This window comes from Mercenaria mercenaria, chromosome 12 (genome assembly GCF_021730395.1).
Source record: "Mercenaria mercenaria strain notata chromosome 12, MADL_Memer_1, whole genome shotgun sequence".
NCBI classification, from domain to species: domain Eukaryota; kingdom Metazoa; phylum Mollusca; class Bivalvia; order Venerida; family Veneridae; genus Mercenaria; species Mercenaria mercenaria.
Window position 1 is genome coordinate 50,526,952 of NC_069372.1, and position 14,506 is coordinate 50,541,457.

The 14,506-nt window shown below is 35.3% G+C and overlaps 1 protein-coding gene across 1 annotated transcript; it reads left to right on the forward strand.

Moving 5' to 3' along the window:
- The first annotated feature begins 8,903 nt into the window (after window positions 1-8,903).
- LOC123535177 (putative ankyrin repeat protein RF_0381) lies at window positions 8,904-12,374 on the forward strand. Its single transcript, XM_045317739.2, has 2 exons — window positions 8,904-10,444; window positions 11,064-12,374. Exon 2 carries the CDS (start codon window positions 11,085-11,087, stop codon window positions 12,372-12,374), a length of 1,290 nt encoding a protein of 429 aa, XP_045173674.2. The 5' UTR covers window positions 8,904-10,444; window positions 11,064-11,084.
- Window positions 12,375-14,506: the final 2,132 nt, after the last annotated feature.

The window sequence follows — 14,506 nt, forward strand, 5'->3', positions numbered from 1 at the left end:
TTCTGAGATGCTTTATGGATTTGGCCACACATGGGCAGTTTAACAAACCAATTATAGCTGAAGAATTACACTCAGATCTTTCGTAAAAAACTGCAAACTATCGTACAATTACTCGGTATATACAAAAGAAGAGCAACAGTTTTATTTGCATAATTACAATAGGTTTGGTTCTACCAATGAGAAACTCACAAAACATAAGGTCTCAGAATGCGACAGCATTAAAGCTGCTAAATATAGATCCAAGTACAGTTCACTTCCGGTGTGGTCACGTAACCATTGTAAAGTTAAGCAGTGTTAGAGTAAATCGTCTGCAGTACATTGTGATATTGGTAAATTTACAAAAAAAAAAAATCTTAATGAAGAAATTTGTGAGATTTGAAGAAACAACATCCGTTCAAAGTTTTATTTTGCTTTTTCGAGACTTATTTGTAAATTATGATTAGCGGGCTCAAACGATTCTTCAGTTGTTATGTATCAAAAATGCCGAGCACTAGCAAACTGACTGAAAAGGCATTCTGTATACAATAATATATCAAATCAACCTAAATAAATTGCAAAGTTTTGCAAGATATGTCTAACCATTGAAGTTTAATTTTGAAGTATCTAAATTCATAATCTGAAAGTGTAGAGCATTGGTAAATATGCAAACGAACCTTAACAAGTTTTTACTTGGTCTTTTTTCACGAAACAGTGTGAATCGTTCTGTATATTGAGTGCAGTTAAATAGTAATTTTGTTCCCATTTAAAAGATTTCTTTTTCGCGTCGAGTTTTGGTTCACCACTTTTTGTGAAATACACTCGTTTACGAGACTTCTGTACAAAAATGAAAAAAGGTAAAATTTGTATCTCGATTCTACTCTATATAGTTTTGAACTAATTTGAATATAACTTAAGTAAGTCAGTTTATTCAGAGATTACTTGCAAACTTAAAAAAAAAAAAAAAAAAAAAATATGTTAAAACATTATAGCAATCTGCCGAATATGAAATCGATTATCGAAAGTGCAAAGGCTATGCCACAAACTGCAATGTACCACAATATATTCAATTTGTGACTTTCATCGTACGTCAATTCAGTCGACTAAGTTCAAGAGATACTCGGAATACTGCGTGAACAAACCTATCTCAGTATTTGTTTCTATATATTTATACAGGAATATTTTAAAAATATGGGGTACCGTGTGTAAAACTTTTCAATATTCAACGGTGCATTCTTCGTGCGTAATCGGTATCCCGACATATCCTATTTTCTTTTTACATGACCCTAAATGTTTTATGGTCTTTGAGATTTTTTAAAAACTGTTTAATAAAAAGTTGTAAAAAACTGCTCATTCTATTCTTTAAAAATTGTCAGTGATATTAGAAATTATTCGTATTAATTTTTTTTTGACATAAAAATAATTTCCGTAAAGTCTCATTGAACAAAAAAGTATAAAAAATCCTGCCTTTTTACTACCTATTTTTTTAGGCATGTTACCGGACACAAAGAATTATTTAGGCTTTGGGAATGCACAGGTGAAACAAAAACTCTTTGAGGCCCGAGAGGAATTCCTTTCTTCGAAATATAACAACTTTTTGGACAAAACTTGATTATAAAATAGTATATAATGATAACGATACAAAATATCGGGAACTAATTAGAAGGCTCGTCAAAACAACGCTATGTATAACGACTTCCTGTGTACAAGTTTACAAATTATATTAAGACGTTTTTGCAACCAGAAAGAACACGCAGTTTTAACCCATTCATCAAAGAAGTTCCATTCGTCGGTGCAATCATAAGTTCTAGTGGTTTTTTTTTTTTTTTTATACTAAAATTTAACTTAAACGCATTTAAGTGTATAGTTGATATCGTATCAACGATATCTCATTTACGTTAATTAATGATTTTGATGTCCATTTCCATCCTGTAAGTTTGCCGGTTGGTTTTCCGTATCCATACAATCAGTATTTAAACAGAGCTATTTTCCAGTTGTTTGGGTCCGTTGGACGACTCGGGCCGGGGCCTGGCGGCCGAGGTTGATTTATTAATTATTTACCATCTATATTTTTACGATGAACGATGTTGTTATACGGCAAAACAGGAGAGATACTCACAACTGTAATACAACAATAGTGGGTTTATTTTACGATAATTTTAAAACATTTGTAAACGATTTGCTAAAATTTATAATCTGAACTACCAAATATGTATACTGATGGCGACTTTGACGATCTTAATAGCAATGAATATACGGACAAGGAGTGTTCTGATGAAGGTGTGAATACGAACATTTACGATTTTCTTTCAAAATGCAATACAAGTTGGTGGGGTATGGCCTGCTCAAGATAGGTCTAGTTGACCCGTAAACATCATGACAAAAACGATTCTTCTTAAAAGAATTTGATTTGATTCACTTTTAAACAAAATATCAGCACACAGTGGTTTATTTAAATGGTAACCGAAGATGCACAGATCATATCGGTGTGTCGTCAACAAATCTGTAGTCAGGTCTAGGATTTCCTTGTTTTTACAGATATTCTGTTATTCTGTAAATAAAAAAACAATCCATAGAGCTTAAAATGGAATGTTTCACTTATTGTATATAGCAGTAACCACAGGAAAGATAACTCCTGCAAAGCCTTGATTCAGGATTTCCATGTTGTTGTTGTTTCGTCATCAATTGGCATTATACTGCTGCCTGTTAAGGTAGTTCTGCACGTTTGGATCGAAATTATTTCTACAATGTAGAATTTGATTAAACACTGATTTTTCAAAACTTCAGAATATACATAGAAAATTAAGCAAATAAAAAAGATAGGGTCATGTGCTTGATTTTTTGCTAGACTGATTTGAAAAATAGGGACCTCACGCAATATTTCATAATGGGAGTCTATGGGAAAATCATAACTTTCATAACATTTTCGCGAATAGAAATTTTTCTACAATGTAGATTTTGATGAAACTTCTCACAGTTGTAAATAAAGACATGGCCTATAATTTGATGAAATAAAATATATAGGTCCGTGTGCTTATTTTTGAGATATTTGACCATGATTAAAGTAAACCGGACATTTCACGCTAATTTTAAGACGTTATTTTGAATTATTTAACGAGTGATATGTTTTAATATCATATTTTGACTTTACAATATAGCAACAGTGCCATTGTAATAAATTTACTCACAGGTTGCAATTAATTCATAGAATGATTTTCTGTTCCGTACGCCGAATCCAGTCTTTATTCTACGTTTTCCGGAAAAATGGCGTTACGCCATCACTTCTGGTTTAGGTTAAAGGTCAGTAATTCAAATCCTTCTTTGTTTCATATAAAAAACGACAACTTCATGTCGTCTTTACGTATCTTTAGAGAACATCACTTTTTCCTACACCAATTTTTCATGAAAGTTCTATCACAAACTAACGAAAAAATGAAAAGAAAATAGGGGGTTGAATAGTTCCTAGTGAAATGCCAGTCAGTTGTGGTCTGCTACCCTAAAAATGGCGCATATTTGCTCTCCTCCGCGCAATAAACACCTACTTCCGGTTTCGATCTGCAAAACTTGCCATGTGGGTTGTATGAACATGAAAACCGTCCCATTTCATGCAGAATGTATTCTAGTAGCGAAAAAGTGTGATGAAAGCACTCGTTCTACACGAATTTACGCAGAAAATGGGAAAATTAGGATCTATTTATTATGGACTTCTTTCGACTACACCACGGAAGCACATTTTCGACCGAATTACTGACCTTATTCCTTTATCAAACGTGCAGAACTACCTTAACTTCCTGTGCTGTATTGACTAATTTCCGTCATTGTACGGTACTCTTTTGTACTTAAAACACCAAAGAATGTGTCCACAAAAAAATGAGATGCTAGCTTATATTCGCTTTTCAAACCAATCCTATCATGTTACATAGAGGGTATTTAAAATACTATATGATTTTTAAGACTTAAAGATGTGCAGATTAGAAATTATACACTGTTTTCCAAAGTGAAAGTACCAAGTAATATGTATCTGAATAGGGCTAAATTTTCACTTATATTTTTCTATTGAATGGCTTCGTAATTTCTTTTTTTTTTTTTTTAAAAGTAGGGAAATCTTCCTTTATAATGGATGAATAAGTCATATTAAAATAAATCGAATACATGTAGCAGAAAAAAAATGCAGTTAACTGCGGTCACTTTTGCACAAAAAAAAACCTGAAAAAGTTGTTATGTGTCAAAATCTAGTGTGAGATTTATTTCTGAAGTCGCTATATGTTCATTGTAAATATACTTTGTTATACCCAAGTGGAAACTGGCAGGTACTCTAAAATGCAGCTCTCTGCTTGGTCAGTTAGAATCCCTAATGTTCTGTGATGTCATGATAAAGTTATGAATAAATAACAATATCCACTTTGAATTGGAATCATATGGTTGTAGTTGCATGAACATCCAAAGGTAATGATCAATGAAGGAAGGGCCACTTTAATTGTTGTTTGTCATAATGGGTGATGATCAAAGGAAATAAAAAGACTGTATCAAAATAAGCCAAAATATATGCTGTTTCTCAACTTTTAATTCAGACAGTTTAGAACACTTTACTTTTTTCACATTTTCAAAATCTCAAAATCATCCTTATTAGCTGAAAATTACAAATTAACTTTATTTGTGCTTGCAATCTGTAGATTATATACTTTTAAGCTGGTTTTGAGTTAAATTGTGATTTCAACAGATTTCATATACACGGTCTGTAAATTGAAAGATTGAAAAATCTTTATGGATTGTCCATATATTTACAGAATGTCTGTAAAAGCAACGAAATCCTAGACCTGGTAGTTAAAATGTCAATCAAAAGTTATCAATAACTGATCTGTTTTCATTTTAAATGTGTGTTTCTGTTACATGTATCTGGAAAATGTTTAACCTTCACAGTTTTATTGGAGGTAAGTCTCCAGTAACATGTCTAAGTTTAATTTCAGCAATAAATATAATTGATATTGAAGCAGAAAACAAATTGTCCTTTGCGCTTTCAATATAATTATTGAATGCATTTTACTTGTTAATCAGTAACTGTTAATCATTATCTCAATGCAAGAGCTGTTACTTTAGTTATTTTCACTTTGCAACGTTCCATTCAAAGTTGCTGTCTGCCATGTTGTAAATTAAAGAATGTAACACTTCTAGTGATTGGCTACTCCCGCTGAAATCTTCAGGTTCATGTCAAAAGGTTGCAAAGGATGGTAAATAGGTATGGCAGGCCTTGACACTAACTATTGTTTTGTGGTGTCCCAGAGAGCTCCCCACCTAAATCTATCATTCCAAACCGATAGAACCGACAAAATGAAAATATCTATATCTTAGTCTTGGCTGAATGGTTCATAGTGAAATGACCGGCATTCTACAGAAAGATCTTCGCTTGAAGCTATTTCAGTAATAGTGTAGCAGGTGATACGACATGTTTCCACATTAGAATTTATTTGTGGGAATCCACCTTCATCTAACTTCAAAGTATTTGTACTTTAAAAAGAAATGTAAATAAGTAACATAAAGATATGCAGTAGTATTGCGTAATATCATAATTAAATCTGCCAGAAGATCCTTTGGAAGCAAATAATGCAACGAAGAAATAAAGCAGACTCGGTTTGATTGAATCTGTTCATGAGAGGTAATGGAAAGTACAACACCCCTCATGCCCCAAGGACCGGCTTAAGCAGAATTCTATTACATACATATTGAACGGACTCCATGATCCCAAAGGGCTAGAAAATATAACAACACTAAATTCAAGTACGGAGGGGACTTTTTACGATCGCCACATGGCACTTAAAGATTGCTATTGTGATAGTTCATAAAATCTATTAGAAGGTCCTTTGGAAGCATAGAATGCAACCAAGCAAAATAATAGCAGACTCGGTTTGATTGAGTCTGTTCATGAGAGGTAATTGAAAGTACAACACCAATCACGCCCCTAGCACACTCTTAAACTGAAATCTATTACACATATTTAATGGACTCTATGATCCCAAATGGCCAGAAAATATAACAACACTGCATCCAGTTACCTTGTTTTTATATCACTCTTTCATGTGCACGCGTATAAAAATGAAGAACAACCGGTATACGTATATACTATGAGTCGTCGGCATAGAAATGATAAATCAGTCCGTTCGGCTGCATAAGGTGCCCATGGCTTTAGTTTATATTATTTGTTCTTTGCTGGTCCCCTTTTGTGTGTGTGTGTGTGTGTGTGTGAGAGAGAGAGGGGGAGGGGGGGGGTTAACATCAAACGACACAGCTATAGGTCATATGGCGACTTTCCAGCTTCTAATGGTGTCCAGAGCAATGTCCCAGGGACCAGTCTGAGCATTATTTCAGGCACGAGCGGGAGCCTAGGAAGAACCTCTGACCTTCTGTAATCCAGCTTCTTCAACTTCTTCACACGAAAGAGTACTACACTCCGAGCAACATTTCGAACCTAGAGCAGTGGGAGGCAAGTAATTCGAAGTAAGCGACCTTAACCACTTCGCCACCGAGGCACCTAGCTGATTCCTTAGATACCACGTATTTAATCAACAAATGTCTCGGTAACTCACATTCAATGAATAAGTGGCGATCACTTAATAAGTTAGCAAGACTTTCATGCATGTGGTTTGCCTGTGACTCAGGAGTAGAGTACGATATGTATTTGCATAGTATTTAGTGGTCAGTGAGGTTAAAAGCTACATATGTTAGAGAGATTTCCTACCTCAAAAGTGTTTGCTTAGAAACTGAAATGTATGTGTAACAAAATATGGTTTCCAAACATTTAACGCGTATTTTTTTGTAATTCTACAAGAAAGCTCAAGATAAAGCAATAAAATATGTAAAATGATCCTTTGGAATCAAAGAATGCAATCAAGCAGAATAATAGCAGACTCGGTTTGATAGAGTCTGTTCATGAGAGGTAATGAAATGTGCAACATCTCTCACGCCCCCTAGCACTGGCTAAAGTGGAACTCTATTATACATTTATTGAATGGACTCAATGATCCAAAGGAACAGAAAATATAACAACACTGGTTTTAATTCAAAATATAGTTATCACATAATAAATACTGATCTCTTTTTATATTTAGAACTGAAAAAAAATGAAATGAAATTTAATCGAGACTGCCTCACTTCCATAGATATTTACATTTATAAAAAGTTTCACAAATATCGCGGATAATTCTAGCAAGCAGCAGACATGAGGCCGACTTTCAACTGCTATCGATTACATTCGATTAAATCGACACTGATGTTCCAAAGCATATTGTATGAAAGACTCGTCTCTGTTCTGTCATACTGCATCAGCTATTTTACTATACTAGTACTTACTATGGTGGCATATTTCTGCCAACCACATATCCACTTATTTATGTAAACAATTTTCTCTAAAAATGTCACATATCCAGTTATTATCTGGCAAGTGGCAAAATTGCGTGTTATCCAGATAATTATATTAACAGGACAAAACTGCCTGTTAGTGCCCACTTCTGCCATCCACATATTCACATAAATAAGTGGTTATTGTGAAAGTTTTCTTGATATCCAGTTAAATTTCGTACCCAAATTGGCGATTAACGGTTAGACTTTTCGTCCCCTATAAGGAATTTTCACGGTATAGAATAGTGAAACGGGGAGAAAACGTATAGGCGGTCGCGTAGCTCAGTCGGGACAGCATTGAAAAGGTATTCCGAGGCGCCGGGTTCGAGTCCCGGTCTGGCTGCACATTTTTCTCATCCTGTGACATTTGGCGTCCAACGTGGGGCCTTGACGGCATTACACTGGTTGGTCTACGACGCCTGTAATTGCTTGATTTATAAAGTACCGGCTGAAATTCGAGGACGAATTTCAAAATGATGGGGAAATATGTCACGGTATAGAACTTGAATATTGAAACGGGGAGAAAATGTGTAGACGGTCGGGTTGCTCAGTCAGTAGATTATTGGAACGGTATTCCGAGATCCCGGGTTCGAGTCTCGGTCTGGCTTCACATTTTTCTCACCCTGTGACAGAATGGATGAGTGTATATCCACCTCACCCCCTACCACCACCCCTAATGGTTTGTGCTTATAGATAGGATTTGGAATGATAAATGTGCCCTATTGTTATGACCCAATTATGTATTTTCATTTATTCCATAATGATAGGGGACGATTATGGGATATTGCCAATCATAACTGACTAACTGACAAAAATCAAGATACCTAGTTAACGTAAGTGAATATGTAGATGGCAGTAATGGGCACCAACAGGCCGTTTTGTCCTTTTAAGATACTTAAGTGGATAACAAGCAGTTTTGTCACTTGCCAGATAATAACTGAATAAGTGACATTTTTACGAAAAAAAATCGTGATAAATAAGTGGATATCTAGTTGGCAGAAATATGCCACTTACAGCACGTAGTTATGATCTAATATTACATAAGGCTTGCTGGTCAATTGTACGTTAAAAGAATATAACATGCCTTTGGTCCTTCGAACCTCAGGCAAATGGTTAGATTATTGACCCACAAGCCATTTAATAAGTATAAACATTCTGAGACTAGACGCTAAATATTTAATTTTCGAGAGTCTGTTCTTGAAAAGAAATACAATACACTTTTTTACAATTTATGGATACTTTGTGTGCAGACTTAATCTGAGTGAAAAGTCTTTTCCATTTATTATGTATTCAAGGTACATACACGTGTATTTCATTTATGCACACTGCACTATGTTACCTTTTGGTTATTCAAAAGTTAAATTAGATTGTACCTGATCTCTATTCAAAGGAAGGTATTCGTGCTATATATATATATATTTAGACCACGATAATCCGTAAATAGCCAATCGCAAAGCAGACTTGTACCCGTCTATATTTCAGATACAACAGTAGCGTTGTATATATATCGGGGGAAACTTGGGCAAAAAAACGCGTGAATTTCGTGTCAATTTACCATCTAACAATACAGGCTAACTCCGGAGTTAAATGACCTTGCAATATTCTCACCAGTTATCACTGGGATAAAAAATAAGAATGACTTTGAGGTAAATTCAGTTGACAACGTCTAAATGTTAATATCGTAAAAATGACCCCATCTTATTAGATATCAATAAAATTGAATTACAATAAACTACATATTTGTAGTGTAGAACCAACTGGGTAAAAATGTAATTTATACATTCACTGAAACATTTCCAACAGTTGTAACTTTTTATGTTCACTTTTTATAAAAAAAGACATGTCAGCACGATCCTTACATTTGCAAACAACTGGATCCAGTTGTTCGAAACTTTAACAGGCGAGTTAACGGTCGATTAACTTTATCAGTAGATTTCGACAGTTTAGAAAACTTAGAAAATCAAATGTACTTGTTAAGGATTTTAAACACTAAATCATCTTTACAGTAAACTTAAAACATCATACTAGTATTTCCCACCCACCAAGACTAGTATCTTGAATAGAAATTTAACAGGCGGTTAGTTTATCAGCTTAATGCAGTAGTCGTGGGTTCGAGCATCGTTGGGGACACGACCATGACTTCTCATATAACCCCAGTACTAGTTTTCATAGGAAACGGACTCGAGAGTGGTTACAATAAGCTTAAACAGTTAAAGCTTTCATCACAATCGAGCTAAAACAAATTAGTATAAACTAAACTAACCTAAACTAAATTACAACCCGTTTAAGTTTCGAACAACTTGGCCCAGTTAGAAAGTAAAACAACTACATCATTCTTACAAGAAGGGCACGATATAGTAAAAGGTATTCGTAGTCCTACGAGCATCTACGCTCTAACTATATCCTGATAGACAAAGTAAACAAATAAAAACAATAACTAACTAACTAACTAACTAAATAAATAAATAAATAACCTGGCTATCTTCTTGAATCAACGAATCAACGTATCTGTCATCGTGTTTCGCCAACATGCAAACTTCTCACAAAAACTAATTGTTCAGCATGCAGTCCAGTTTTGAGTATTTTTGAGAAATCCATATTTAACTGTTTAGCATTAATTTTGTGATTGCAAATGACTCAAAGTGTTAATGAACGTTAAATCTTAGTAAATCCGGTATTTGAGTAAAACTGAATTTATACAAGTAACCTGCATTATTTCATATGCCCTACTGACAATTAAGCGCTAACGGTACAAAGATGATATTACTCTTATAAAAACACGTTCATCCTAATTTCTATAGAAAGCGTGGGAGAGTTTTCAATAATTGCAGTTTTTATGTCACGTGGTCTAAGTCGGATAGACAACTCGTGCCGTTGTCTACGGGATATATACAACTCGCTTTGCTCGTTGTATATATCCCGTAGACAACGACACTCGTTGTCTATCCTATACTTGTAAAATCAATAGATTTACTTTGTATTGCGTATATAATACAGCTATCCGATACTTCAGTAAATACGCACAAAAATATGTACACAAACTTCCTAGTTGAACAACTGGAAGACATGTTAAAAGGTAAGTACATGTACAAGTATTTATTTTTCGATATACAATAGGTACGAATGTGAAGTTTTGCAATATGTTATATTTCCTAATAAACCGAAAATTTTGAAAGAACTGTATCGGTATACAAGAAAATGCAAAGTTAATAGAAGAAACTGACTAAAGCAATATTATATACATGTATGCAAAGAAACTTTTTGTGGGTATTTTATTAATAGAAATTTTTTCACTATTAATTAAATATTGTTTGTTTGTTTGTTTGTTTTGGGTTCAACGCCGTTTTCCAACAGTATTTCAGATATGTATCGGCGAGAGTGTTCCTTGGTTCTGTACCAGTACAAGCCTGTTCTCCGCAAGTAACTGCCAACTTCCCCACATGAATCAGAGGTGGGGGACGAATGATTTCAGACGCAACGTCTTTTATCAAATCGTCTCGGAGAACATACGCCTCGCGAAGAGCTCGAACTCACGACCCCGAGATCCGTAGATTTGCACTCCCCCTATTGAGCTAATTAAAAAAAAAATTTTAAGCGGGCGTGCTAAAAAAAAATATTTTATTACATGTATTTCATTAGTTATTACGTATAAATAATCCAAAATAAGTCTTTCTATGATTTTTGTTGACTTACAGGGATACTTTGATTATCAGAAAATGTTAGCCTCACAGACGGGGATTTATGATGAAACAAGTCCGCATAATCTGCTGTTGCATGCCTCGTCGAAGGGTGATTTACAACATATCACAGAACTCATAGAAAAGGGAGTTAACGTGAATGATTACAATGAGATAGGTCAGACTGCCTTGCTTGCAGCCTCAATAGCAAATAAAACGGAAGCATGCGCACTTCTTCTTGAATATGGAGCTAATGTAGATCATACTGACATAGGTGGTTATACGGCTCTGCACTTAACAACAGATGCAGAGTTAACGAATTTGCTTTTACGCTATATAAAAAAGGAGGAATTAATAAATGCTAGGACAAAATATAACAGGACGCCTTTACATGAAGCCGCTTTTCGCGGTTCTTCGGGAAAGGTATTTGCACTTTTGTCTAACCATGCAGAAGTAAATGCAGAAGACGTAAATAAAGCGACAGCTCTGCATTATGCAGTTGCTCGTTCGGGCGATGTAGATGTGTCTTTTGTTGAAGCTTTAATCGAAGCTGGTGCAGACGTCAACAAACAAAATATATTTCTACAAACACCATTGGCGATCGCATGCAAGCAACACCAATTTATGCGCAACATCATCACTATACTGCTTAAAGCTGGTGCTGATCCAGTGATACAAGCTAATGATGGTAACACAGCTCTCCATGTCTTATTCTTCGGAACAAATTTATTTGAACCCAATCTCTCGGTGGACGTAGTAGAGGAGTTAGTTGGTGCAAACAAGAAGTGCTTAGAAACTATCAATTTATATTGCGAGCTTCCGCTTCATGGAGCACTATCAAAAAGACGAAATGAGAAAATTGCACTGCGACTTCTGACATACGACGCTGTGATGTCAGAGTCAACAGATAATTTAGGAAGGACAATATTGCACTTGGCATGTGAAAAAGATTATCTCAGCATTATTGAAAAATATGTCGAAAACCCGACAGTAATCAATGCAACTGACTGCTTAGGCAGATCTACTTTGCACTATAGTTGCATGCATTCTGAGGATGGGAATTCTGTTAAGCTTATTTTTCAAAGTAAGACCTTTCGAGTTTGTGGTTTAGTGGACTGCTTTGGGTATACAGCCTATCAATATGCTAAAGCAAGACCATCTGAAGTGGGTAAGAAACTATTGAATCACTTTGATGATCATGTTAGGAGAACACATTGCAACAGTTGCATGACAGATACTGCTGTTCTTCGTAAATATTCCGAAGTGTTTAAAGATGGATCAGAACAACTTTCTTCGCTCCTTACAAAAATGGTGGTAGACACTAATTAAATCCTTCCTTCCAGCCTGCGTCCACTTGCAAATGCTGAAGATTACGTGAATCAGTTGTGGAGTGCATGCAAAACGCCTGTCAAAAACCCTGAGAATTTTGAAATACAGAAGAAGAAAGTAGAAAACTTCATGAAGAATTTGATAGTGCTAATGAAAGAATATGATGACAGATTTTCCGGAAAACTTCGTATGAGAGGTAGTGCGTATGAAGGCACGATAGCGGACGACAGGGGTGATTTTGATTACATGTTGGACATTGGTAATTTGAGCTCCATCTGTAGTGTTAGAGAAAAGGAATCTGATCCGCCTGGTTTTATCCGGGTGGGGCGAGACAGGGGGAAAAATCCAGGTATTTTCAAAGATTTCTTTGACTCCGATGGATTGCTCAGAAGCGAGAAAATCTTGTCAAAGTTTTCTTTAGCAGTGATGTATGCCCTTCATCAGCCATCTCTCTGGCGGACATGCGCTTTTGACTTCTTTCCAAATCTTCAAGTTACATGGAAAGATAGGCCTGCATTGAGCATCACCTGTAGGATGTTCCATATGAACACTTTTGTCAGGATTTCAATTGATTTCCTGCCCGCAATTCACAGTGTAGGCTGGTGGCCTTCTGGATTTGACTGTCACGGCTTCCTCGATCAACATAGTTTGGAACTGGGTTGTCAGCTAATAATCAAACCCCCAAATGTTCCTTATTACCAGCATACTCAGTTCGGCAACCCGCATCAGTACCTGAAAATGTCTTTCTCAGAAGCAGAAACCAACATTTTCCAAAGATCACATGCCAAAATTCGACAGGCTTTTGTAGTCGCTAAATTGTTGCTTGATCGTGAAGTGGCAATTCCTTGGAGTTTTGTCTGGCCTGACACCAGTGTAGACCCTTTATTTAGCAATGCAAAGATGAAAATCCAGACAAGAAACTGTCTCTCATCGTTTGTCCTAAAACAAAGCTTGCTTAGTGAGGTTAGAGAGCACCAGTTTCATTCAGAAAATCAAGAAAATGATTCTGTCCTAATTTGGGTCCAAAGAATATACGCAAGACTATACAGGTCTTTGAAAGAAGGTTCCCTGGCATCAGTTTTTCTTCCAGACTTAAACTACTTACACACATTCCAGCCGGATGACAGTCTAGAGAATCTTAGAAATATAGTGGTGCAGGTTATTTACCACAGCTTACTCCAAGAGGATATACCATTGGTCATCGATCACAATGTATCTTGGCACCGCAGTACGACGGACTTTGAAAGGACAATGCATTCTAGATTTAGCTACCTTCATAAAGTACTGCAAAGTCCAGAAGAACGGTGTTGAACAAATACAGCAGATGCTAAACGTCTATGCACCTCGGTGTATTGTTTACCTTAACAAGATACGGTACAAAGACTTCAGTACTCTAACGAAATAGTGTAAGGATAAGAAGCATGTCAAAACTTATGATAACAGACAGATCACAAACCAGAAGAAAGTGAACAAAAAACTACGCATAAAGTACATCGACATTCCAAATATGAAACCGAATTCACAACGATTTAGAATTTCTGTGCTTAATATTTGATTGTGGACTAAACGTGTATAGGTAATAGACATAAGTTATAGCTACATAATATTTTCCTATTAGTTTATACTGATTTTGACTGTTATACACATTGACACATACTTAATTGTTATATACAATATTCAAAGACTCAAAATTGTAGTGAGCTAAGTTATTTCTTTCTTTTTTCTCCTCTTTTTCTTCTTCTGTTATTATTTCTTTATTTCTGTATAATTTTCTTCTCGTACTTCTGCATTTTACATGGTTAATAATCAGAAAAAAAAGATTTAATGTCCCTAGGTTTAATATCGTTTTTGGAATTACATTATCTCTTTATGCAACTACACAACATATATGAAGATAAATGATAAGACAGATTATTAAAGTTTTGCTGTAATAAATTTTCCTCATCTACATGAAGTTTTCCGTGGATATTTTGATTTGCCAGAGCGTGTTGTCTTGTGGCTGACTTCAGCGAAAGTAATAAATATATTGCTTATGGAGTATATCGGTCGTAAGCTGTGTTATATTTTTTTACTTATGGAAGCGTAGAACGTTATCAAGTTACAATAATAGATTCGGTTATACGTTTTCTAGC